Source organism: Cyprinodon variegatus, unplaced genomic scaffold (genome assembly GCF_000732505.1).
Source record: "Cyprinodon variegatus isolate N-32 unplaced genomic scaffold, C_variegatus-1.0 Scaffold1280, whole genome shotgun sequence".
Classification (NCBI taxonomy): Eukaryota; Metazoa; Chordata; class Actinopteri; order Cyprinodontiformes; family Cyprinodontidae; genus Cyprinodon; species Cyprinodon variegatus.
In genome coordinates, this window is record NW_015151733.1 from 147,966 (window position 1) to 172,897 (window position 24,932).

General features: G+C 35.5%; 1 protein-coding gene across 1 annotated transcript in view; it reads left to right on the forward strand.

Moving 5' to 3' along the window:
- slc2a9 (solute carrier family 2 (facilitated glucose transporter), member 9) overlaps nt 1–24,932 on the forward strand; it is a 92,442-nt gene that overhangs the window by 60,554 nt on the left and 6,956 nt on the right. The window contains exons 8-9 of the mRNA XM_015401976.1: nt 5,578–5,765; nt 13,541–13,651. Coding sequence (XP_015257462.1) covers nt 5,578–5,765; nt 13,541–13,651 — 299 coding nt within the window. The remainder of the gene's footprint in view (nt 1–5,577; nt 5,766–13,540; nt 13,652–24,932) is intronic.

Here is a 24,932-nt window from a genome sequence, read left to right on the forward strand (position 1 = left end):
CATATTTTCTGATATATATATATATATATATATATATATATATATATATATATATATATATATATATATATATATATATATATATATAATATTATATTTAATATAAGCAGGTGAGGGCAATATTACAATAACATATTCATTATATGTTTCAGCTGTATTTCTGCTGGTGATATCCTGGTAGGGAACCTTTGCCCCACACTTGCCATCTTCCCTTACTGAATAAAAAAAAACATAAAAAAGAATAATTCCCAAACCCTTATGATATCAGCATTATTTTTCCATGTGAAAATGCTTTGTTGTGGTTTGAGCATGTGTGTGAATAGTTGTTTGTCCTGTTTGTCTTTATGTTTGTCTCACCCTGTCCAGGGTGTACTCTGTCTCTCGCCTGTAGACAGCTGGAGATATGCACCAGCACCCCTCACGAACCAGCTTGGGATAAGCGTGACGGAAAATGGATTGATGGATGGAAATGCTTTGCTCTGAATGATGCACACAATTCTGAAGAATGGTACTTTTTACAAGCTGTCCTTCAGCAGTGGTTTGCTTCTCCTCAACAAAGACATGATTGTCAAGTGCATGATTGACAATTTTCCTGTTAGCAGATAAAACAACTTTAGCTGAAGATCCCTACAGCTCGTCCACAGTTAAAATTTATCTATTGGCTGCTTCTTTACTAATGTTTTTCTTGCAAGTTTAGGTACATGGTTTTGTCATATCTGCATATCTGAATATCTGAATAAACAGCTCTTTGTGAGATGTCCAAAGCATGGGATATTGTTTCAGAGCTCTGCTTGACACTTTAACTCATTGAGATGGTAGCTGTGCTCCTTTTTTTTTTTTTTTGCCTAATTCAGTAGTTTATTAAGGTTCTCAAATAAATGTCATCATCCTTCTTACTATGCAGGGATTTGAACCAAGATTAGGTTTTATGCTGGTAGTTCTTATGAATTAATTAGATGACCTTGGAAGGCGATGGTTGAGTTGTTTTTGTTTAGGAATATAGTATTGGCTTCAAGCAAAAGCATGACACAGTTTAATTAGGAAAAAAATAGGAAACCATACATAACTTCATTTCAACAGAAGAAATACACATGTTTTTTTTTTCTCTATTCTTACACTGGTGCATTCAATGATTCACTAAACACACATTCACTCTGTCCTTATACTTTTCAAATTCTAGGCTGTATGCCTCAGGAGAACCTGAACCTGCTTTCATGTTGGCAAGCCTGTATCTTGTGTGGTCAGGGTCTACACAGTCTGCCATCAAACAGTCACATCCCATCGCTCTGCTTTTGGCCACCCTCTGTTCTCAGAGGTCTTCTTTTTCAGGTTATGTTCTTAATACCCATCCACCTGTGTTTGAAAAAGCCTCAGGGATTTACTTTTAGTGGCAAAACGATCAAAAGGTAGAGAAGGATGCCTGTATATCTACTTCTTTCCTCTAGTGCTAAAGAGTGAAAACAGCTGCCAGACACCTGGTCAGCTCTGCTAAGATAGGAAATAGGTGTGTATATCTGGTTTGATCTTGTAGTTGAGATAGAGCTCAACTCTAAGTAACAATTTTTTTCTTGTAAATATATGGTAAATTATGAAAAAAAAAATCCTGCTGTTCATCAGTTCAAGATATTTTTTCTTTAAAATCATATTTATTATGTTCTGCCGTAATTCTGCATAAAAATAGTGATATGCAGAGCTTTGCAGGAGCACCTGCTGGGTCACAATTAAAGGAAATCTGCTGTAAAAAGATTTAAATTGGTTGGCAAATAATGCTGGTGTATAACTGCTGGGTTCCTCAAGGCCCACTGGGAAACTAAATGCATAATTCATAAATCTGGATTCTCACTTTAAACGGTGTGCTGTGGGATTGATATTGTTTGCCCACCTGTTTGTAAATCATATAATTTGAATAATAAGATTTGCACATGTCTTAGTGTCATGTTCAGGATAACCATTTTATCAGCTGTACTTGAACTACATTTAAGGGTACAGTGCAAAAAACAACATGGACTTAAAAATCCCCTGAGGAGTCCTCTTTCAAATAATCCTTTCTCTGTGCCCAGAAGGAAGAAGTAATTTCCAATTCTATTCAGAAATCTGTGGGCACAGATTCCAGAATCATTTTGCATCAATTGGCAATAAAGCCTGCAGAAGGCTTTAGACCGGAGACCTCGATTTAAGACCCACTAATACTAGATTTATAGGTTTTTTTTCTAGAGCTCATCTCACCTGGGGGAGGTGTGTGATAGCATATTTTACAATAGCTGGATATATTACTCCTACTACATCCTCAAAATATGACGGAATCTGCTATTGATTTGAGTTACTTAAATGTATTTGGGATCTGGCCAAAGTAGAAAAAAAGCTTCTCTTAAATTGAGCTAAGATTGCAACATAATCCCTCATTTAAATTCTTCTAATGGCTGCATGCAGCAGAGGAAAACCAAAAATCAGTGTTGATGTGTTAAATGAGACATTACAAGGCAGAACTGAAAGACATCACAAATATATTACCTATTTTCACACTTTAAAGAATAATTTTTTTTTGTAAATACACAATATGTCAACTGATTTGACTAAGGGTGCAACTAAATAAACAGACTTTTAAGAACAATAAAAGGGAACATAACTCAGCAGCATCATATTAATCATATACTTCTGGGGAGATTCTGGTCCTTTGCTATTTGCTTTAGTTTATTGATATCTGGAGTTATTATACAGATACAGTCTGCACCTTGAGATAAATTATCATGGATGTCAAAAGTCACATATAAACACAGCAACACTCATATATTTACATGCAGATTATTAGTGCAGCGTCCTGTGCAAAGACACTTTTGCACGGGGAAATCTAGAACTGGACTCACAGTCTTCTAGTCTGAAGTCTGGTTTCTCTTTCCACTGATCCAGATCCATCACAACCAGCTGAAGCTGAAATGGAAATCCAGTATGACACTTCACGGAACCCCCACTCTCTAAATGTCCTGCTGGCATCTTTCCAAATTGGCATAAAAAAATTTGTTATATATGCCTCAGACAAGGAAAAGGCAAAAGCAAAAATAATGTTGTTAATATTTGATTGACAATTGCACCATTTTGGCTTTATGTTTACTTAATTAAGTATTAAAGGGTTAAACAGTGTTTTTGGTGGTAGGTTTAATTTATTTTAGAACCTGACAAAGGCCAGATTATTTTTATGCTAAAATGCTCTATGTCTTGTTATTATGACAATGATATTTATTTCTAATATTTTCTGTCTTATTTCAATACTTTGCCTGTAACTTTGGCACTTCTCTCTAGTTTGCATTTGTTTGGTGACATTAAGAAATAGATGTCAAACTCCAGTCCTCAGAGGCTGGAGTCCTGCTGCTTTTTAGATGGGTCTCTACTTCAGCACATCCAAATCAAGTAATTGGCTCATTAGCAAGACAGCTGCATACTGACAAGGTTTTTCAGCCCTAAGATTTGCATGCATTGAGCCAGGGACAGATTTGGTTGTAGCAGGACACCAACCCCTTAAAACTGGAGTTTGACATTCTTGTTTGGAGATTTTTAAAATTATTAGGTTTTGTTCCTATGTTTATATACACGCTCTGATATAGCTACATAATATTAATTCAACATGATTTATTATGATTCTTGTGCCTTTTGCCAAAGATTTAGGACATGGTCCTGACTAAAGAAAATAATTTAGCTGATAATTAAAAAAAATAACATACAGGATGTGGTTAAAGAAGCATTTGAATTATGTGTTTAAAAAAAAAAAAAACACCTTCAAAAACAGCATAAAGTGTGGAAATGAATCGTTGCTTTACACATATTGGTTTTGGTCATGTTACTATTCTGCTTCCCTAAGCTAGAGTCACCTAAAGGAGAGATTCCAGTCACAAAATGGAACAACTGCAAATACTAAACATCAGGAATGACAAAGACACATGCCCTGCAGAAATGCCCATTGCATGTTGGTTCATGTCATTTGACATTTGATTTGGATCCTAAATTTTTTATTTCTGCCTTTGAAAGTCAATGGTGTAAGACCATCCATCCCCGATGTAGATGTCTTAAGTTTTTTCTTTTTCTCTTATATTTCAAACTGAAATAAAAAAAAAGGCTGTAAATTCTTTTCTTGTAGTGCAACCGCTTACAGAAAAGAGAAAAATAAGATTGTAAGTAAAAATAAAATATAAGAATAAAATAAGATGAGGATAAGAATAAAATAAGGATGATATGTGTGTTCTATCTAAATACTAAGTTAAAGTAAGTTTTTGAGCAGGTTTCTCAAATGATGAAAATAAATAATCAATAATATGTATTTGTGTTGAATAAGGTTTTATTCAGATAAACATGAATTCTGAGCTGTAGGCCTACATTATAGGTCATGATGAACTGTTTACAGTCAGTAGCTTTGTGTCCGTCAGTCCAAGCTCTATTTCTTCTTTTTCCATAAGTCACCGAGGCAGTCATTGTAATGTCCTGTGAGGCTGGAGTAGCCCCAAGGGCTGCTGGGTAATGTCAACATGGTGAAAGCATCACCCTTTTATCCTATTTTTGTGTTAAAGAGGGTTGTTTATGTTGGTCGTCTGTTCATGCTAAGCTAACATTATGTTCTTGAGGTCGCAGCTTTAAGTGTTAACTTTGGCACCACCTGAAGAATGTTTCACCAGTTGGATATAAGGGAACAAGCATGTTTTACTTACTTTACTTACTTATCTATCGGCAGACATGCTATAATATCAAGGTTAAAGTCATCATTAGTACAGACCGAGCTCCCAACCCAACTTTGAGAATAAATTCATCGCCAGACTTTTTAACGCCTATAACGGCCCACCAGTAATACCGTACATACATTTATATACTGTATAAATATATAAACCTTACTGAGTGCAAAACAGGGATTTAGGATTATGATTTCCTTTATTGAAGGTAACTTATCTAACAGTAACGTGCCCCTTGGTAAGCCATTAAGTACCGGAGACCTAGGTCAATGTACATCATCTATATGAAAGTTGAGGCAAAAACTACGGGGGAAGTTGGGGTCATAAAGTAAAACAAAAAAGTTAAACAATTGAAACTTTTTTTTTTTCAGTTTTTTTTTTTTTTTTTACACTTTAAAATTTTGTCTGTTTCAAATTTCTGACCCTGTTTTTCCATTGGGCCAGGGCTTCAGATAATTGTGTGGCATTATGACCAACAGCTCAAAACTGAATGGGAACTGTGAACTTGTCTTTAAAACATCAAAGTTATTCTATTTTTATCCAAACACTTTTGAAACATAGCATGCTTCATGTATCTAAGAAGAGAAGATTTACTCATTTCTTTTATGAATAAATACATTTAATATTCAATTAAAAATTGCTGATAGGATGAGCTTGGAGCCCAATGAAGCTGCAGGAAGCACATATAAACTTTATCATATTCCAGTCAGATGTTAAAGATTTAATAAACAGCTCAGTTTGGGGGAATATATCCGCTTATCGCTTGCTGTGGAGCTTATTCTGCATTTACTTTAATCCTAGCATGATGGCTTTGATTTTTGGTTCATCTTCCGTCGATATTTATGATGCTGTGGTTTTGTGTCAGCTTTTCAGAGGTTTTTGGGGAAGACGGATGTGTCCCAGGAGCTAGAAGAGGTCCACGTGGAGGCTCGAGCTCGGGACAGCCTGAACGCTGTGTCTGTGTTGGAGCTACTGAGGAGCCCAGCTGTTCGCTGGCAGCTCATCACAATCATCATCACCATGGCCTGCTATCAGCTCTGTGGCCTTAATGCAGTAAGACGATGCACACGTTTAGATTGTCATTTTTTCAGTATTTTGCTTACGATATTCTTGAATTTTAAGTGAAGTGAATTTTTTTGTTATTTCAAAAGATTAGTAAGATGTTTGTCCATCCCTCCAAACTATACTTTATTACCCTTTGTTAAGTAGCTCTACACCTCAGTCCACTGAGGTTTGCACCAATCTCTGCAGCTTCGATTACTTGAGCTCCTTAAAGAATTTCCAGTTTATAAGAGCATGTTTGTGTGATTTTTAACCCACCTGCTGAAAAAACTTGAGGGATGAGACACTGCTGTTGGATGCAGGGACCTCCTTTCTATAGTACCGACTTACAGGAATTCACTACCAGTTGACGTGCCTTTCTGATTACCAACCATTACATGGATCTGTTACTATTTTTAGTGCTGGCTCACTTGTGGTTCCCACTGCCACGTAACTCTAGAGAACCATTTGTCACTGATTGTCACTAGTCAAACACAATTTTAATAACTAATATGAATAATTACATCATTTTATGGTGCACTTATTAGATATATAAATGCTATTATGGCAAACTAGCTGTAGGTAGCATAAGCCGTAAATTGAGTTGTCTTACCTTCCTGTGTTGTCCTTCCATTTAATACCACATGGCCTCTCTCTCCTGTACATATCCCGGTTGCTTCATCTAGCTGCCAACAGCCTTCTTTTGCACTCATTCTTTACTGTGAGTCTACTAACAGCCATAAACAAAGCAATCTGTCATTTTGTTGGTGTCACTGCAAACCGCCTTACATAGGACTGTATGTCTGCCTTGCTGTTCAAGATTCCGCCCTTATTGAAATTGTAAAAAAAAATTTATAAATCTAAATGGAGTTGACCTCACCTTAATAAATATGTTTCCACTGAAATAGAGGATTTAGTCTCTGTTCTAAGTTTTCACTCAGTTGTTCGATCTAAACCTGGGTTTTGGCCAGGTCAAGCAGGTTTTTCTAAACTAAACTTCCTAATTTTGTGGCCTCCTGTATGAAGTGCATCTTTGCACAAAAAGAACTGCTGTTTAATGGAAGTTGGGATTTGTAAGTATGAAGGCGCATGAAAGTGTCCAACAATCCACACAAACTTTTGACCTGCTGTGGCTAATTTGCCACAGCCACATCTAAAACCTTGATGGATTGATTGATTGGCTTTATTAGTCTGACAGTGAAGACATTTGCTCAATAACTAGTCAAAAAGAAGAAGGAAAGAAAGATGCATATCTTCACACTGCTGGAGGACATCACCAGTGGAATGGTGGATTATTTACTGATTTAAATTGTCCAGCTTCACAGAGGGACACTGAAGAACTATGCGTCTCTGTGCAAAATAATGATCTAACTAGCCCTACGTATGTGCAATGGGAGTTTTTTTTAAGAAGGTGCTGATTGACATGTTCCTTTTTTATGAGCCGTTTCCCTGACTGCCACAGCCACATGTTTAGATTTTTTCAATTCTCTGAAAATCTGGTTAAATACTGTAGATACATATAACATTACAATTTTAATCAAGGGGATGTTTTCCTAATGGATTCAAAGCTATATTTGCACTTATATTGCTATAAAGGAAGATCGGTATACTGTATATCTTTAATATCACAACTGCTTTTATTAATATTCATTGCATTTTTGATACAAAGCTATGCTTGTATTTGTAAAAATTCACAAATGTAGTGGGGGATTGATCGGCTTGACTCAGAATTTTTTTTATAGCTACTGTAATAATAATTGCAACTATTGCAAATAAAAGCTGTATTGGAAAAATATTTCAAACAGGGTCCATAGGTGAGGGATGGTGTCCAGGTATACTGTGCATTTATTTCATTTTGGCCAAGCCCAAAAGCCTCAAAAGTCTAATTTTAAAATATAAATGTTGTGATGCTTTTCCGAATAGAAACATAACAATGATCAGCATTAGGTAATAACTGAGCTAAATTCAACAGCCATAGACAGCACTCACCTAAACTTTGTTGAACAAAATAGAACCAACAGGCTTTTAATTTTTTTACCCATTTATTCAGTAAGTAGCTGATATCTTTCGAGAAGTTGCTTGTTGGCTGTAATAAATGTCTCTGGTGTGTGTTGAAAAGTTCTCTCTGTAATGGCCTGATAGCCATGGTTGTTTGGACACAGGCAGGTGCCTTCCCAGTGTTTATACTAATTTCCATATGTATTTAGGGAGGGATGGGGGACAAAACTAATTGTCACCCTATTATCAATTCCACCTAATTTAGGATGTATGAAGGTTACAAATGCAGCAAGACATTTACATGTGGTTTTATATGTCTACACACGTTCTCTACACTAAAAATTTTCGCCAGCTTTTAGTATGAAAGCTGCAGACTCTTTCATGCATTTATGTAGTGATTCAGAATAGAGGACCCAGAATTCAGGCGAGACAGACAGTGGGATAATTTAGAAAGCACTTATTCAAAATGAAGGGCTGTGGATCTGCTGTATCAGCAGCAACTAGGGCGTCTAAAACAGGAACCTCTACAGGTTAGAAACACAGGTTATTGACCATGATAATCTGAAGGAGGATGATTACAAATGAGTGAGTCACTAACCTTGTTTGACAGTGCAGTCTGTGCCCAGAGAACGAGGATGGTTCCAGCCAGTCGGCTGACAAGATGCAGTGGACGCTGCCCGAGAATTCCAGACGCTGAAGCCTAGAAGGCTCCAGAACTGACAGGAGGTCAGATCCAAGAAGATCAAGGAAGGTAGGATAATCCAGGTCAAAATCAGAAGGCAGATCCAGGTTCAGTCCACAAGAAGATTTCGGCAGATGTCCGAAGACAGGTCAGTCAAACAGATCAGACAGGGGCAGGCAGGATCAAAGGTCAGAATATAGAAACAGGTCAGGCAATCAGAACACTATTAGAAACGCTAGAAAAGAGTCAAGAATAATCTGGCACAGACGGCTGGGACCAAGGAGATTGTATAGAAGCAGGAGCAGGTGGATCAGATGAGCAGTAATGAGAAACCAGGCAAAGTTAGACAGGTGAATGAAATGAGCAGTCATCAGCACCAAGATCATTATAATTTAGGTCTTTACTGCTACAGTATGTGTGCTGGTGGGGAGTATGCAGTTATACAATATAAAATAGAAATATTACTTTCGCTATAATTAAAGGGCAAAGCCCAACCTCGGGAAAACATCCCTGTGCTGTAATCCTCCCTGCGTCTTTGCTCCACACAATGATAAGTGCTGTTCTCCTGGCAACTACCAAACCCACACTTGTTTATTGGATTGCCATGAGACTCATGATTAATCGGTCTAATCAACATGTTTCCTCTGCTTTAAAAAGCATTTCCTCTCATGCTTTGCATTGCACTTGGTAATGTACAGCTTTGATGCAACTGCTTGGCCATGAAAACCAATTTGATGAAGCTCTTCACCCAATGTTATTGAAGTAATCTGAAGATAGTCACATGAGGTTTTGAGATCTGTAGCTGGTGACACTGCAGAATGTTTGGTGACCTCAGTGCACTATTAGCCTCTTTATCTAAGTTGACTGTGAAATGTTTAGCACCAAAGAAATATTATGGCTAGACTTATTGCACAGGTGTTCCTATATCATAAAATGATAAAACACTGATTTATTCATTTTAAAAATAATATTTAAAGAGGATTTCATCTCTGATTTTACACATTTGTAGTCATGTAAGGGAATCAAACACTTACATTTGTTGATTTGAAAAGGTGAGCAAACACATTAGGTTATAAAGTATATATATAATTCATAAAATATTGTAATGGGTTTCGTTTTTCAGGAATATTTTTCTCTGTTGGTCAAAGAGATTTGGATTCCCAAACCTCAGAAGTTCCTTGACAATATTTAAACATTTTCATCTAGTAGTAGTTTAAGAAATTTGTTTTGTGATCAGCACTGTAAAAGCAAAGTTACTTGGGCAGAATTCTTTAGTATCTGAAAAACAATTTAAAAATTCAGCAGGCATTTTGTACTGGACAGAAAGAATGCCATGACAGTTGATTTTCTACACTGCTGCTCAAACATTTCCACACCAATTTCAGTCCTAGAAGTGACAAAAACATCAAAACTTCTCATCAGGGGGTGGATCAGGTGTAGCGGCGAACAGCATTTTCACACCTTCCTTTGGGAAATCTGCTGTCACAGTTGTGACCCCATATGAGAGATTTCTTTCAAAACATGCCTTTTTTTCTGCTTTATTCCCAAGACAAAAGCCAAAGATGAAATAGGTTTCGGTTATGGATCTTCTTTGAATTTCCATATTAAAGACCACATTAAGGCCACATGAAAAAGAAAATATAAATCTTTTTAAACTAGATCAAGACTGTCATCATGAAGAAGGAAAAAACAATTTTTTGTCTACAGTTGATAATAAATAAGAATTATAATGTGTATGTAGGAAATAATTGTAAGGCTTTTAATGAAAAAGTAAACTTCAGCATAGTTTCTTGCTTGAACAAGATCAAACACTCTCTACAGGTTTGTGTTCATTATAAATCAAAACCCAGACAATCTAATGTTGTTTCATATACGCTTTGATCACAGCTTGAGCTGTTAATCCATATAGTGCAATGCAGGGTAAATATATTTCCCAAAGAATTGAAGATAAGTGCACATATCTCTGTAAAAAACACAGTAAATCAAAATCACCTCCCACAAACTGGAAACAAACATTTAATGCTTCATTTCAGTGCTAGACATGTATCAGTAAAAATGCGATGATGTAGTGAAGCTTTGTGAAAGATGAAGGTCTGGTGTTTAAATATAACAGTGATAAACGTTTATTGCAAATTCCCGAACATGTATGAGTTGTCCTGACACAACCAATAGAACTACACTTTGTTTTCCTCCTACAACATCCATAAAAAGAATAATCATCCCACAGGAGAGCGGTTTTCTGATGTTGCATAGAGAGTTAATGTTACGCCACCGTCTGTAAGCAAAGCTGCAATAAGAACTGTCTGCCACTGACTCACAAAACAACTAAAAGCGCTGCTACAAAGTCTGCAGTTTGTGATTTTAAGAAAATCTCAAGACTTTTATCTAGGAGCTGTGGTATATGAATTCATGTATTTTTTTTTGTTCTTATCTAAAAGTTTTCACTTTTACACCTTGTTCAATTTTACAGGAAGAGTTATATTTTCTGTTACTTGAACATTTTGGCAAAAAAAGAACATTTTAAATTGCTTCCTATTTGTGCAGAGGAAAGAAAAGGAAAAATAGCTTTGACATTACGTCATGCCTATATGTCTTTTGAAACATGGCTCGGCTAACTATGATCACTTAGAGACTGAAATGTCTTTGCAAACATGCTCAACCTCATTTTTAAGTTTTGCCACGAATTAAAAATGTTTACCATGTGCTCCCCATGCCTTTCGGTCTCTGTCATCAACTCAGACTGACCCTGAGTGCGCTTGCAGACAGGTGAGTTCCCACTTGCCTGCGGCACTATCGCAGACAAAGATGGGTTGTTCAGGTTCAGAAAGATTTCCTAACAGCTACTCTGTCAAGCCGATCAGTGGTCAGATTTATTTTTCTACCTAATAAAGTGCAGTGTGTTTTCTCTGCCTGTGCATAGCAACCCGCCTTGCATAGCAAATATGATGAGTTAAAAAACCTTTTGCTATAACATCAGCCCCCATTATGTTAAGAAGCTCAGTTTATTTTGCTCCATCTAGCCTTCAATCAACTATTTACAGCTTTCTTACAAGTATTTTTGCTAAGGAAAAATCGTCCCACAGCATGATAGTGCAACCACCATGCTTCGCAGTGGATAATAATCTAAGTGGAGCATTTCAGTCTGCATGTTTGTTTAGCCCTTAAAACTATTTCTTAGAAATTATAAATGAGATTCATTATAAATTTCTGTCAACTGAGAGTTTCTACTGGACAACCTTCCATAAAGGGCTGAACTGCTGAGTGACTAATATTGTCGTTAGCAGAGCTGCGGATTTTCCTTCGCCCTTACCATGGACTATATAGCTACTCTTCTTGTGACATGTCATTTAGGTGAATAATATTCTCTTGGTAATATTGCAGGTGTACCAAACTCTTTTTTCTTTTTGGATGATGGATTGAACAGTCATACAGGAGATGCATAAAGCTGGGTGAATTGCTTTATACTGTAAACCTAACTCCATATTAAACTCCTTCATAATGCTTTGCTGTAACTAACCTGTTGGCTGAGTTCAATATTAATTATTGGACACTACTAAATTTGTAAAGGCAATAAGGCACTAAATTTTTTGGGTATTTCACAGGAAAAGGAGTACAAATCAAGTGCAGGTACCACTCTGCTAAGCCGTTTAATTGTTAAAAAGAAGATAACTATGCACCATATTCTCTCCACCTTACAATTTTCCACTGCTTTGTGAGGGAATTTCAAATAAAAACGGAAATGAAATACACTTCACTACGCTACACTTAACAAATATGAACCAAGTCAGTCGGTGTCATTACCTTTTTTAATCACTGTGTGTGGCTCAAATTAGAGATTGGTAACATTACAAAAACCAGCACTTAAATAATCATCTGTAGTGCAATAAAAGGAGGCACAGTATGACCCTGTTCCCTTTTGAAAGCTATATTTTAGTTCTTCCCAAAGCGCAACTGTAAAAAATGAAACAGATGAAACAGCTGGCTGTATGAATACAAGCAGGAGTGGAAAAAAGAAATAAATTTTAGTAAAATATGGCTATTTGAATAGTCAACTATATGAAGATGACCTAATATATATGCAGTTAGGAGTGTCATTTAGATCGATTCTGCTACTTAATGTGCTCTTCAATACTGTCCCCTTGCCTAAATCATTTGATGCATAATTTTTCTATCCCTTTTTTGCTTTGTTATTAAAGCAAATAACAGCTTTCAAATCAACCCAATAGCCAACAAAAATATTCAGAATATACGCAAAATATCCGCTCAAATGACTATTTCAGTGATTAAGGAATAGAAAGCCATCTAAACCAACGTACAAAGGTAATACCCTTAAAAATGGCAATTGACCACAGAAGCTGATTCCAATTTCTCCACCCATGCTTGATATCTTCCAAACCTAGAACCTGGCTAGAAAAATCCCAGTGAGCATCACTTTCTCCCCTGACCCGAAGAAAGAGAGCTTTGCTAGTTATTTTTACTGCTTGATGGCATTTGTTGCTGCTAAAGATGTTGGCATTTTTTACATTTATAAAGAGAAAATAATAATTTTTAAAACTGCTTTGAATAAAATTAAGATGTCTGGCAGCAACAAAGTCATGCTTAGATCCATAAAAACAATGGTCAAAACTGTGTTTTTATGACGGAAGGAAGAAACTTCCCTTGATGGTCTGAAACATTTAAATGCAACAAATAAAGCAAAAACAGAAGAAATATGAAAATGGGAAGATAACTTTTCTCATAACTATATTTTGTATTCAAACTCCCTTAGTTTACGACATTCTTTGAGCTTAAGGCTATTTAGACATCTACTTGAGTTTCCAACCACATGAATCCCAGAGTTAATCGAGTTATGGGATGTTTTGATGACAAGGGCTCCATCTGAATAATCTGTCTTTTCAAGGTCTAATCACATTGTCAGTCCTGTTTTTATGCAGATTTCTTCTTCCTCTTACTTAGTTCCAGGCTGATAAAAAATCATAACAGAGAATAATTCTCTCAGCTCCAAATACAAAACATTTTTTAAACAAACCCCGATAATTCTCAAAAATTAAACAGTTTTATTGATTAATAAATAAAATGAGCAAATGTCCATTTGTTTTTCTTGCAGATCTGGTACTACACTAATGGGATCCTACGGGAAGCAGGCTTAGCAGAGAATTTACTCCCCTACATCACACTGAGCACAGGGGCTACAGAGACTCTAGCCGCCATCATCTCAGTGAGTATGCCTGATGCCTTTACTTGTTCAAACACAAAGTAGTCTTTGTGTTGGTGTTGAACAGTTTCAATTGAATTATCAGTGGGGAAAGGAGATTATTCTGGTACATTTTTATTCATTTTCTGTGAATACTCTCCGCATGATGCAAAAAATACCAACTATTGTTTTAAATATAGTTAGGTGTAAACTACTCTACTAATGTTTTATTGCTTTTTTAATCATGTTTCAGGTCAATAATAAACAACATGACTATGATTATCATTTCTATATTCAATGCTGTATTTACTTGTCTAATTTGATTGCATTTTCTTTGTAAAGTAAAGATGCTATTACACAAGGCTTCCAGGGAACCAGTTTTTTACACTCTGTACCTTTCCTTTTGAAATATTGTTCTTTGTACACTGAGTCACATATAGCAGTTGATATGTATCCAACTCTGTAGGATATACAATACACCTGTCGTTATTGAAGTGCAAATGCCAAGAGCACAACTGCTTTAGTCCATGACTGACAAACTGTAGAAGTCAGAACATGAAAGCTCACAGAGGCAGAAAGTCTGAAAGAGGGAGTAAACCAAAGAGCATCAGCCTGTTGTTCTATGTGCTCTGGTTAGATGATAACAGATCTTGAGGTTGAATGTAGGGTCAGAGATACAGTATCAGACTGAGGGATCACTTATTATAAAAAATGAAAAAACAAAACAAAATGGGGAGTGGTGGTGTAGTGGTTAGGGCATCGTGCTTGGAATCCAGAGGTTCTGGGTTCACTCCCACAGACTGCCACTCTGAGTCCCTAAGCAAAGACCCTTAACCCCACACTGCTCCCCAGCCGCCGCTTAATGGCAGCCCACAACTTCCCAAGGGGATGGGTTAAATGCAAAAGTAAATTTCTCCAGTGTGAGATCAATTAAGTTCTATTATTATTATTACTTATTAATTTTTTTTTAATAAAATTTCCCCTCTTCTAATATATAATCATATAATTACAGACTACTAAAGTTGTTATTTATCCCAGTTGTTTTCCAAAAATGAAAACATTTGATTCCACTAGGTAATAGCTAGATAACTTTATTTTTTATAAAAAAAAAAAGAAAATCTATGCACAAACGGAGATTGTTTTATGGAATTAAAACGTAGCTGGCATTCAAATCATGTTAGAAAAAAGTGCTCATTTGCTAGCCTATTGATAACTGCCTTTAAAATCCTCTTAATAAGAATTGATATCAGTGCTGCACTAACAATATTAACAAGTAAATACAGGCATCTGAACTCATGTCCACACGTTAGGAAAGGGTTCTAGTTGTTCATAGCCAGAAAAAGTCACACGTTTAAAAAAAATCCCCAAAATATTTGGAATGTGAGGCAACATGTATTGAATAAAACCCTAGTTTACCAAAATACTACATTTCTACAAATAAAACGGCTTGTTATGGACTGTAAAACTGCTAGTTCAGATAGGCTTTTGCTTATAACTTATCAAGCCTTTTATATCCTCCATGTTTTGCTCTGTTGGCTGAGCATTTTTACATTTGCCTTTGTTTTTGCTGTGAAGTCTGTTTTTTTTCCTTTAATATAAAACTTTTAGAAGGTTCTTATTAAGCCAAAGACAATTTTCTTAGCTGTCTTGCTGCAAAATGATCCTACTTGATATTCTTTTTGCTGCATATACAGTAGATAGTAAGTTTACTAATAAATCTTTTTATATTAAATTTAACTTGGCTGTAAAAGTGGCAAAGCTCTTCTCGTCTGACCTCCTTTACTCTTTGGAGCAAAGAATACCTCTGTAACATGGACAGAATCACCTCAGAGAAAAATATAAATCTATAGTAAAATAACCCACAGCACCCTTCCCTACATCGCATTAGGTTAGCACATACGTTTATCCAATTTAACCCTCATTTAAAAATAAAAATGAAGCTATTATGCTGTGAATTTGTGTCCTGTTTTAATTGTTTTAAAGGGAGATTCATGGACATTGGTAAAGGTTACAGATGTTAGTATACAAGAGTTAACAAGGCAGCTAATTTTCATTTATTGTCTCATAGCAGGTGGCATATAACAAATAAAACAAGGCTAAAATGATGCTTTAATATTCATTACATGGTCGTAAAATTCCCTCCTAGAAATTAAACAATTAGATGCTGTTATTGAACCGTTTAAAGCATATGTTAAAGCCTGGCCTATTTGTAAAGATAAAACACTTTATTTTTAAAAGATTATTTGTTTTTATTATCATACTGTATATTTGATAAGGTAACTACAGTAGTTAAAGATGGGATTTATTCTACTATTTAGCAGGAGCATGCTACTCTACATGGTGAACTAAACTTGCACAAAAGATGAAAACCTTTCACTTTCTCTTATTTGTCCTGTTAATATGACTTTACATTTTAAGCACAGTGTAAACCGAAAGGATATCACTTAATCAGTAAAAGCTGAACCAAAACATGATGTGTGTCTTCTTTGAAATGTTTGTTAGTATGACCTTTTTGGACAGAATGCTAAAACTATATTTTCATGGCTTGTATTAAGTGATTTATTCAGACTAGTGACTAGAATAAACCTTCATGATGCTGTGACATCATTTTCCATCTCCAGCATCTGACTTCTGAGAGGAGTTTGCATTGATAACAGTCTTGTTAAGTTTGAGGACTTCTGCAAAATGTAAGCAGTCACCCATGGATGTGGAATTCTGAATGAGTTTGTTGACAGTTTTGTTTTCAAGCTTAAACTACTCTTTGTTCTGTATCTTGTTTAGTGAAAAAAGATATTCCCTTTGTCTTGAACTAATAAACAAATAAAAGTTTATCAGTTTTGTTTTTAAAGGAAGGATGTTGAACCAGTATAAATAATGAATCTCTGACCAAATAACAGTTTGCAGGATCAAAATCTCTGTTTTTCACCACTTAGCCTTAAAAAAAAAGTGATATAAAACTGAAATCATATATTTTCAGCCTGAATATCTCCTGAGATTGCCTCAGATTTTTTTCTCCTGAATCCTAATGCCATAGGCCAGAGACTAAAACATATGGATTTATGTGAGAACAAAGAACATGGTGCAGATTACCAGAATTTTAAGCAAGAAAGGGTTTAAAAGCTCTTTTTAATCAGCTGCTTAATTTTTGACACTTAGTTGCTTTGACCCAGAGTTATTTAACAATGAGGAAACACTTTTTTTATGTTTTTTTTAATTACTTAATGTGGATATAATAAAATGTATTACATGATATTAAAGTAAATATTAGGTGAAGATTTGAATTGATTTTCTCTTTTGTTGAGTCCAGTTAAAATATTTCCTTTTCTTCTTAGACAGAAACACATAAAAAAGCAGTAGGAAATATTCCCTGCCATCTCTCATTAAATAAGCATATATGGATCCTATATGATATAAATTGGATCCTCGAAATTGATTTGATGCTTGTCAACATGAGTACGTTGGAGTCATTTTTTTCTAACCTTGATTGAGTAAATCTGAACCAATTCTCACATTCCAACAGTAATTTGAAATTCAACTGGAGGTAGACTGACATTTGATTATATCACCCTTTTTATGAGCTGTTCTTCTGATTAAAATAATCATCCAAAATTAAATTACTCTTTTTTTAGTCAAATAAATTGTCATTGAAAGATCCTTTTTTTATAAAACTGTCCAGACGTTTTTTCTGTCAGTCAAAGCTAACTTTAATTTAATGTCTCTTAAAACAATTGTGGTTCATGGAGAGTTTAGATTCTGGTTGTCTCCTTTTCCATGTTTTTATAAAATTAAGTAATGTTTATGTCTTTGATTTTTTTTCTTCCCAACTATAATTCTGGGATTTGATTTAGTAGTGCAGCAACATACATTACTACAAGTTCCTAGAGACATTTCAATTTTCACTTAATCGACAGTAAAATTAAAATATGTCCTCCCTTAAAATGAAAAAAAAAAAATAAAAATAAATAACATTAAAACAATATCAAGTGTGGACATTAAGGATGACTGATTAAAATGTTTAGATTTTTTCTATATCGATAATCCTCCTTTAAAACAACGCAGTTGCTACTAAATTGATTTGTATTAGTTTTATATTCAAAATAAAAAGCATTTTGACCTTTACTAGTTCCAGTAGGTCCAGATATTTGTGGGGATAATGAAAAAAAAACTCTGCAGCAGGCTTCAAGATGTTGCTTTGTTGATTTGTCTCTCAAATATCATAGCACACACATTGCTGAGGTAGGAAATAAATAATCCCAGGCTTTGCTTTAGCCTTTGCTTGATTTTAGTTGCAGTGGTTATTACGCAGATCGGCCAAAATTCACAAACAGCAGTTCGTCTTCTTCCCTTTCCATATTTTTAGATAAAGATTGGATGAATTATGCAGAAAGGTAAAGCATTCCAAAGGCAGGTGACTAATTTTCAGACTGATGTGACAGAATCACAAAACTGTAAGGAAATATGAACAGTCAGTTGGAATCCTCCAGTTCAGATATAATCAGCTTTGGGATTACTCAGGCTCCACATGAGCTGACCCAGAACAAACCATCTTTTTCTGGTATTCCCTCATCATGCGCAATAATATACGGCTGCTTTCTGTTGTTCTCCCCCAGATTGCCTTTGAAATTAGAGCAAAGCCTTTTAGCTGCAGCCTGTTTGTGTTGTACTTTTTATCATGTCCTTGTGTGAGCTTTGGCTGCACAGCTATTGCTCTTTTTTTCTTTACTTTCACCCTGTTAACATTTTATTTGCTACAATGGTCGCTTTGTTATACAGAAGCAAAGGCTGTGGATCAGTGAATTGTGTTTAGACTGTTTCTGCTTTGGTCATTTTCTTTTTTCTGGCACTCGTTTCAGTTTTGTATACAATTATAGAAACCAACACTAAGCTATAGGGAGAAAAACAATGTTAAAAGTTATAGTTTATGTGAAAGTTTTTTTAAAAGCGAACTTTTTGTGCAACCATGAGTAAATGACTACAGTATGACTCAGACTTTTTTGTTGGATGGGCATCTGTTTGTCTGTTCTGGATCCCAAGGCCTTGAATATTAAAAAACAAACTAACATTTTGATAGTTTTCCTTATTGAATTATAGACATGAAATCAAAATTAAATTTGATTTGCTTTTCTTTTTATTAATTTAACCAACAAGAAGGTGCTTAATGAACTGTGGGATCCCAGTTGCAGATTTTAAAAAGCTTAATTCAGCTTCAATTCTGCACACTTGGGCAAAGGTATGATAGAAAAATCAAACCTTTAGTTTCAATACACATCTTTTTTGTTTTAAATAGAAAATTCCCCAGTAAGTAAAATCTATTTTTGCCACAATGTTTGGTACCCACTTAAATCAATATAACTAAATAATTTTATCATTCAGTCTATGTTTAAGCTGATCAGAGTTTCTTGGAATCTTTTATAGTAATCCATTACTTCCTGCTTCCCTGGATTATAAAAATGTCAAAAAACAAATACCCGTTTCTTTTAGCCTCTGGCTGTTGGCTGAATGAGGACACATATTTATCTTGTCACCACCCATAGGGAGCAGGAATGAGCCAAGGAAAGGAGAGCTCGAATAACAGCAAAGGCTGGATGATCTGGAGAGATTGTGCAATGAGAATATAACCTTGTGAAATGCCTTAGCAGAAGAGAATAATGGCAAAAGGGATATATGTAAGGTTTTGAAGTGTCACTCATCCCTGGGCTTAGGAATGTTTTTATCCCCCTGCAAAAATCAGAAAGAAAACCTGTATTCTTCACTGAGCTATATGTGCTGTGTTTTCAAGCTCTCTAATAATTTGAACAAATTCTTCTCTAAGGGGAAAATGAGGTGGAACATTGCTTCTGCCAATACAGCCGTATCACAGTTTCCTGAAACATTTTTGAAAGGTCCAATATTTTAAAGGACATGAAGAAATCTGCTGAAGGGCTTCTGTTTTGGAAAGTGAGAAAAATCATTTTTGCTTGAAATTGATGTTCTTGTTTAATCTTGTGAGCGCCTGTTGATACTGGGATGAGGATGATAAAACTTTAAATTCCAGATCATTGAGTTGAAAGACATTGATCTCGAATGTTATTCTAATCTTGCTATTTATGTTGCTCCTGTTTTGCAAATCATTTAATCAGATTTTGCACAGTAACAATACTATATATATATATATATATATATATATATATATATATATATATATATATATATATATATATATATATATATATATACAACAATAAACAAGTCAATCCTTTTGATATTATAGTTTTAGAATCTTAACTGCTTTATAAACCTACAGTCTGTTATAAATGAATACATATCCTTTAAACTTTTCCCCATTTTATACTTTTAGAACCAAAATTGAAATCCAGCTTAATCAATTGTATATTCTGATAGCTTAGCAGTAGCACAAAGTTTGAAGTAATATGAAAAGGATCACTTTTTTTTTCTATGCAAGGTTCTCATGCATTTATATTCATTCCCTAGTGTATTCTAATCCCTTCCATAGAAATCCAGGATAAAAATATGCTTTTAAAGGTTACCTTATAAGTAGGACCAGTGTGCAAATTAATCTCAAGATAAATCCAACTGGTTTCTAAAGTGTTTGGAGGTTTGTTAGAGAATTTTAGTGAACATGCAGTGAAGCTGTAGCAGACAGTGGAGGGATGAAGCAACAGACGCTTAAAGCTAGCTTGGGTTATAAACTATATCCCATGCTTTGGATGTTTCACAGAATACTGTTCTGCTCATCACTTGAAAATTGGGAATATCCCATCTGGTACATTTTAAAATAAAAAAGGGAAAAAAATGTCAGTCTTTTAGAGATTCTGTACTGCAAATGCTATTTGCCAAATATGTAAATTCAGAAATTTTGTCTTAAGGGGGATAAAGGGGGGATAAACAAACACAAATCTATGCCACACATTTCTGGCTTTAATTTGCAAAAAACACTGAATAATGTTTCAAATTTTCCAGGGGGAGAACACACTTTTTTTAAAGCGCTGTACTGTGATGCAGCTGAGGAAAGTGAGAAAAAAAATACTGACACAGTTATGAACCTTTAAATGCAGCATGTTATTCACTGACCTCCTGCTCTCTTTTTTAGTACCCCACTAGGCAAAAGCCCTTTCTATGCAGCACGCTTGTCACTATTGAGCAGGCTAACAAACCAGAGCGGAGGATTTTGTGCCACTCCACATTAATTCACACAAATCCAGCCGTGTCGTCACAATCTGCAGCCCTTTGGCAAGTTGGAGTTTAAACACAAACAAGTGATCATGTAATGTGAAAACTGACCTTGTGGTAATGACGCACATTATGTGACAGACATATACATCAGTTTAGAAAGCAAATGCTTTCAAGTGAAAAGGTTTCAGCGAAGTTTTCTTTCATAGTGTGAAAAGCAATGAGGGAAAATTAGGACAATAATCTGCCTCATTTTGCAGGAGAGCAAGTAAAAAAAAAAAAAAAAAATCTCATATTTTTTACTGCTATACTGCAGGGTCCGGTGGGACATAAAACATCAACAAACATGAAAACAGAGGAGAGCTTCACATAAGAATAAGACCAGAACCTATTAAGTTATACAGTTGTTCTGGAACACAGCTTGAATGTAGAATTGACCACAGCTGAACTTCTTTATGTTGGATTTTTTTTGTGAAATCTTAATGGTGCAGATTTTGGAGCGGATGGAAGGCTGGAGCTCCCTGAAGCTGTAGCCAGTTGTCGGAAATGACTCATCCATTTGCTGATGTGATTGATTGTGACCACACATTTTAATCCTTCCAACCGTGAGGGCTGAACTCTGGACCAGCCTGTTGTGTCTGTTAAGAAGTAGGATGGAGCATTGATTTTTAAGTGGAGATGCTCCAATCTTTCTTTTATCATTTTATTTTTACTTAGGTCTTAGCTGCTTAATCTAGTTTTGTTAGATATCTTTGTTTAAAAGAAGTACAACCCCAAAACTTAAGCATTGTTTTAAATGTACAAATAAATCTAACACATTTTGACCATTAGATGACAAAATGTGCTGGTTTTTTGATTACGGTTGTGTGTCTGCATGTGTTCATTAAAACGTTGTCCTAAGAGACAAAGGCAAAGTTCATATTTTATACTTACATGAAGTTTATTCTCAGTTCTAAATGTTTAGAAAAGTTGAGTAGAACGCATCCATATGACTTACTAAAAGTTTTGGGATTTTCTTCATGGATGCTACCGGGATGCATCGGAACATTTAACAATGTTGTTTAAATACAAAAGAAAATTGCCTGCTGCTGTTAAAACACCCATTTAGAAGATTAATTATTATATTCATAGTGTGATATATCTAATTAGCTAAAGATAGTTTTCCATAGACGTAATTCCTTTACAGCCTGTTTTTGTATATGATAAAAAAAAATTCAATTGCATGGAAACTAAAGCTGATGTAAATACAATACGTTTCTGATCTAAATACAATGCATTGTTAAAAGAATAGTTTGCCAGCTAACAAGCTAAAGTGGAAAGTATGTTTAACCGTAGACTGCATGCCAGCTTACAGTGAATAGGAAATGGGATGTAGGTGGACAAATCTGACAAAATAGTTGTGTAAATCAATCAATACAGTTTTACTCCAAAGTTTTGTTTTTTTTTAAGTCGGAATATTGTAAACAGTACCTTCAAATGATTAATCCCTTGGGGAAAATAAATTATATAGTAGTGATGATAGGTTATTGACACGTATGTTTGACAGTAGTTTAATCTAAGGCAAAGTTTTTATTTTCACCAGGTTGTAGCTTTTTAGCTGTTTGTGTCTCTGGCTAATCAGCCTGACAACAGGCTGATGTCATTTTTATTAGACTCATGGATGATTATGCCTCCAATTATTGATACCCCTGACAGATTTAAGTTTGAGGCAGTTTTTAAATGTCACAAATCTAATAATAAAGACACTATACTTTTAAAGTGCCAGAGCCAAATTACCAACTTCAGTTCCATAGAGAGGAAGATATAACAGAACTAGAGGGGATGTTGAAGAGGCATTTTAATCTTACACACATGTTGCTCAACACTAAAGACAGAACTTTAAACGTAAGCACAAATTTGATACTTGATATTTTAAAATATTTTTTGCTGATTAAAAAAGTACATTATTCCTTCTTCTTTTGCTCCTGTCTTTTCGTGTAGCAAAGGACATATAAACAAAATATAAATATTTAGAATAACTTTAACAATTTTAGCAGCCCTAATAGACAAACTGTTTCTTTTTTATCTAATGAAAAATTTAGTTTTTATATAAAGTCATCGGTGGGTAGATGTGACGGCCCTGCTGTGCGGTCGGGTGAGCATACAGTATGTGTAAACTGCCTAAACTAACACTATCAATTAAGGTCCTCTAAGTGGGAGGCGCTTCCATTATGCGGCCACCTGGTTGGTATTTAAGGAGCGCCGTTCCATTTAGGAGTGTTGGTGTTCCCTGCTTGAGAGGCGCGTCTCATGGTCGAAGCAAGCACGCCGCAGACAGCCATCCAGTCCAGTCCAGACCAGGTTGGGGTCCAGACTTCCTGGTGTGGAGGGACCAGGCGTGATCGCCCCATCCGAGCTGCCGTCTGATGCCGACACCTAGTTTATTCTTTGATTCTGCTAAATAAATGCCTTTTACAGGCTTAAAGCACTGCCTGTTTCCGTGTCCCCCCAGATTTTGTTGTGACCAGTCGAGCCAGGTCGTAACAGTAGATTACCCAAAAATGTTACTAAAGTAAGAGTACTTCTATTTCACAAGCAAAATATAGAGTAGTCATCCAAGAATCCACTTAAAGAGGCATCGTGGAGTTTTCGAATGATACTGCCACCTGTGGTCAAACACAGAACTGAAACGCACTTCTGATTGTTCTGATTTTCAGCTTACCTGGAGTTGCCATTCGTGTCCATGTTGAACTAAATGCCAGTCGTTTCTGAGTATCCAAAAAAAATCCATCTTGAATATCCTGTTTCTGTCTCCACGGTGATGTCTAGTGATAAATAATTTAGGCTTACAATAGACAAACTTCTTTTCCTCACTTATCAAATTCTTCCTCTCTCTCACAATCATACACGTGTTCAGCCTCATAAATATCCATTCTCAGAAATCTTCTGGGACCCCTAATGAGCTGTGCGTTAACTTCTGGTTGATGTTTGTGTGAAAACGCTTGGTGCTGCAGTGTGGGTAGTGTCTGAGAAAGAAATGTCTTGTGCCTTCAGAGACATTGCCTGCTGGGATGTGCATACATAAACACATAAACTTTCAGGATTTTGAGTAAATTCCTTTCCATATAGAGCAGGTCAAAATTGAGCAAAGACACAGTCTGAGGTATTCCAGCAGAAAAGTGCAACAAAACATGATTAAAACAAATCATTGATGCCCAAAACAAACCTCCATTCAAACTGATCCATCCCAGTGCAAGGAGGACACATTTTTATTTTTTAAAAAGAGCAATGGCTTTTTCCTTTCAATCTCATAAGATCCCACAGGATCAAAACTATTGAAGCGGCACTGTAAATTCTTAGAGGCAAAAGTGAAACAAGGGTACAAACTGTAGCCTCTGCTTTGCTAAAGCCTCAAACTCATGGCAACTGATCTGAAATGCTCAACATAGAAATGGTGGTGTACTGTATGAGTAAGACAAGAGGACATAAAAAAAATAATGGTGATAGGTAATTTATACTACAAGTAAATGCTCAGAAATCACTCAAAAGGCATAGTGCATATTCTTTAAATAGTACAGAGACGTATATAGTAAGAGATTCCTTTTATTTTTGATAAAGCCACTGTTATATATAAACCAGGTTACGGTAAATATGAAAATGTTTTTTTTAAGCAAGCAAATTACAACTAATGTCTGCATAGCCAACGTTCGGGGCATCCAAAGTCATCGAGTTAATGTAGGTTTGTCTGTACATTGCTAGCTCAATTATTAACAAGGAGGACGGGCACAAAAATCTGAGTTTCAGGATGATTTGTTAAGTTGAACTGAATCAATGTAATTGTTAACTGTGCTATATATGCCAGACATACAATCAAGGTGAAATGCAAAGCCTTTGGTGAGCCCTCTCCTTTCCTACTTTCTCTATTTTATATATATATTTTATATAAATATCCATCTATATAAATACCCATGTAAACACCGTGAGCAATAACCCTGTGTAATAGTGCTGCTATATATTTAAAAAGAGCTGTCATATGTGGATACACTGTATATACTGTCTATATCCAATGCACCTTTTTCTTCCTTTGGCACCTTTTTCTCTTTTGACTATTTGAGCTGATGTACCGTATTTTCACGACTATAAGGCGCACTTAAAC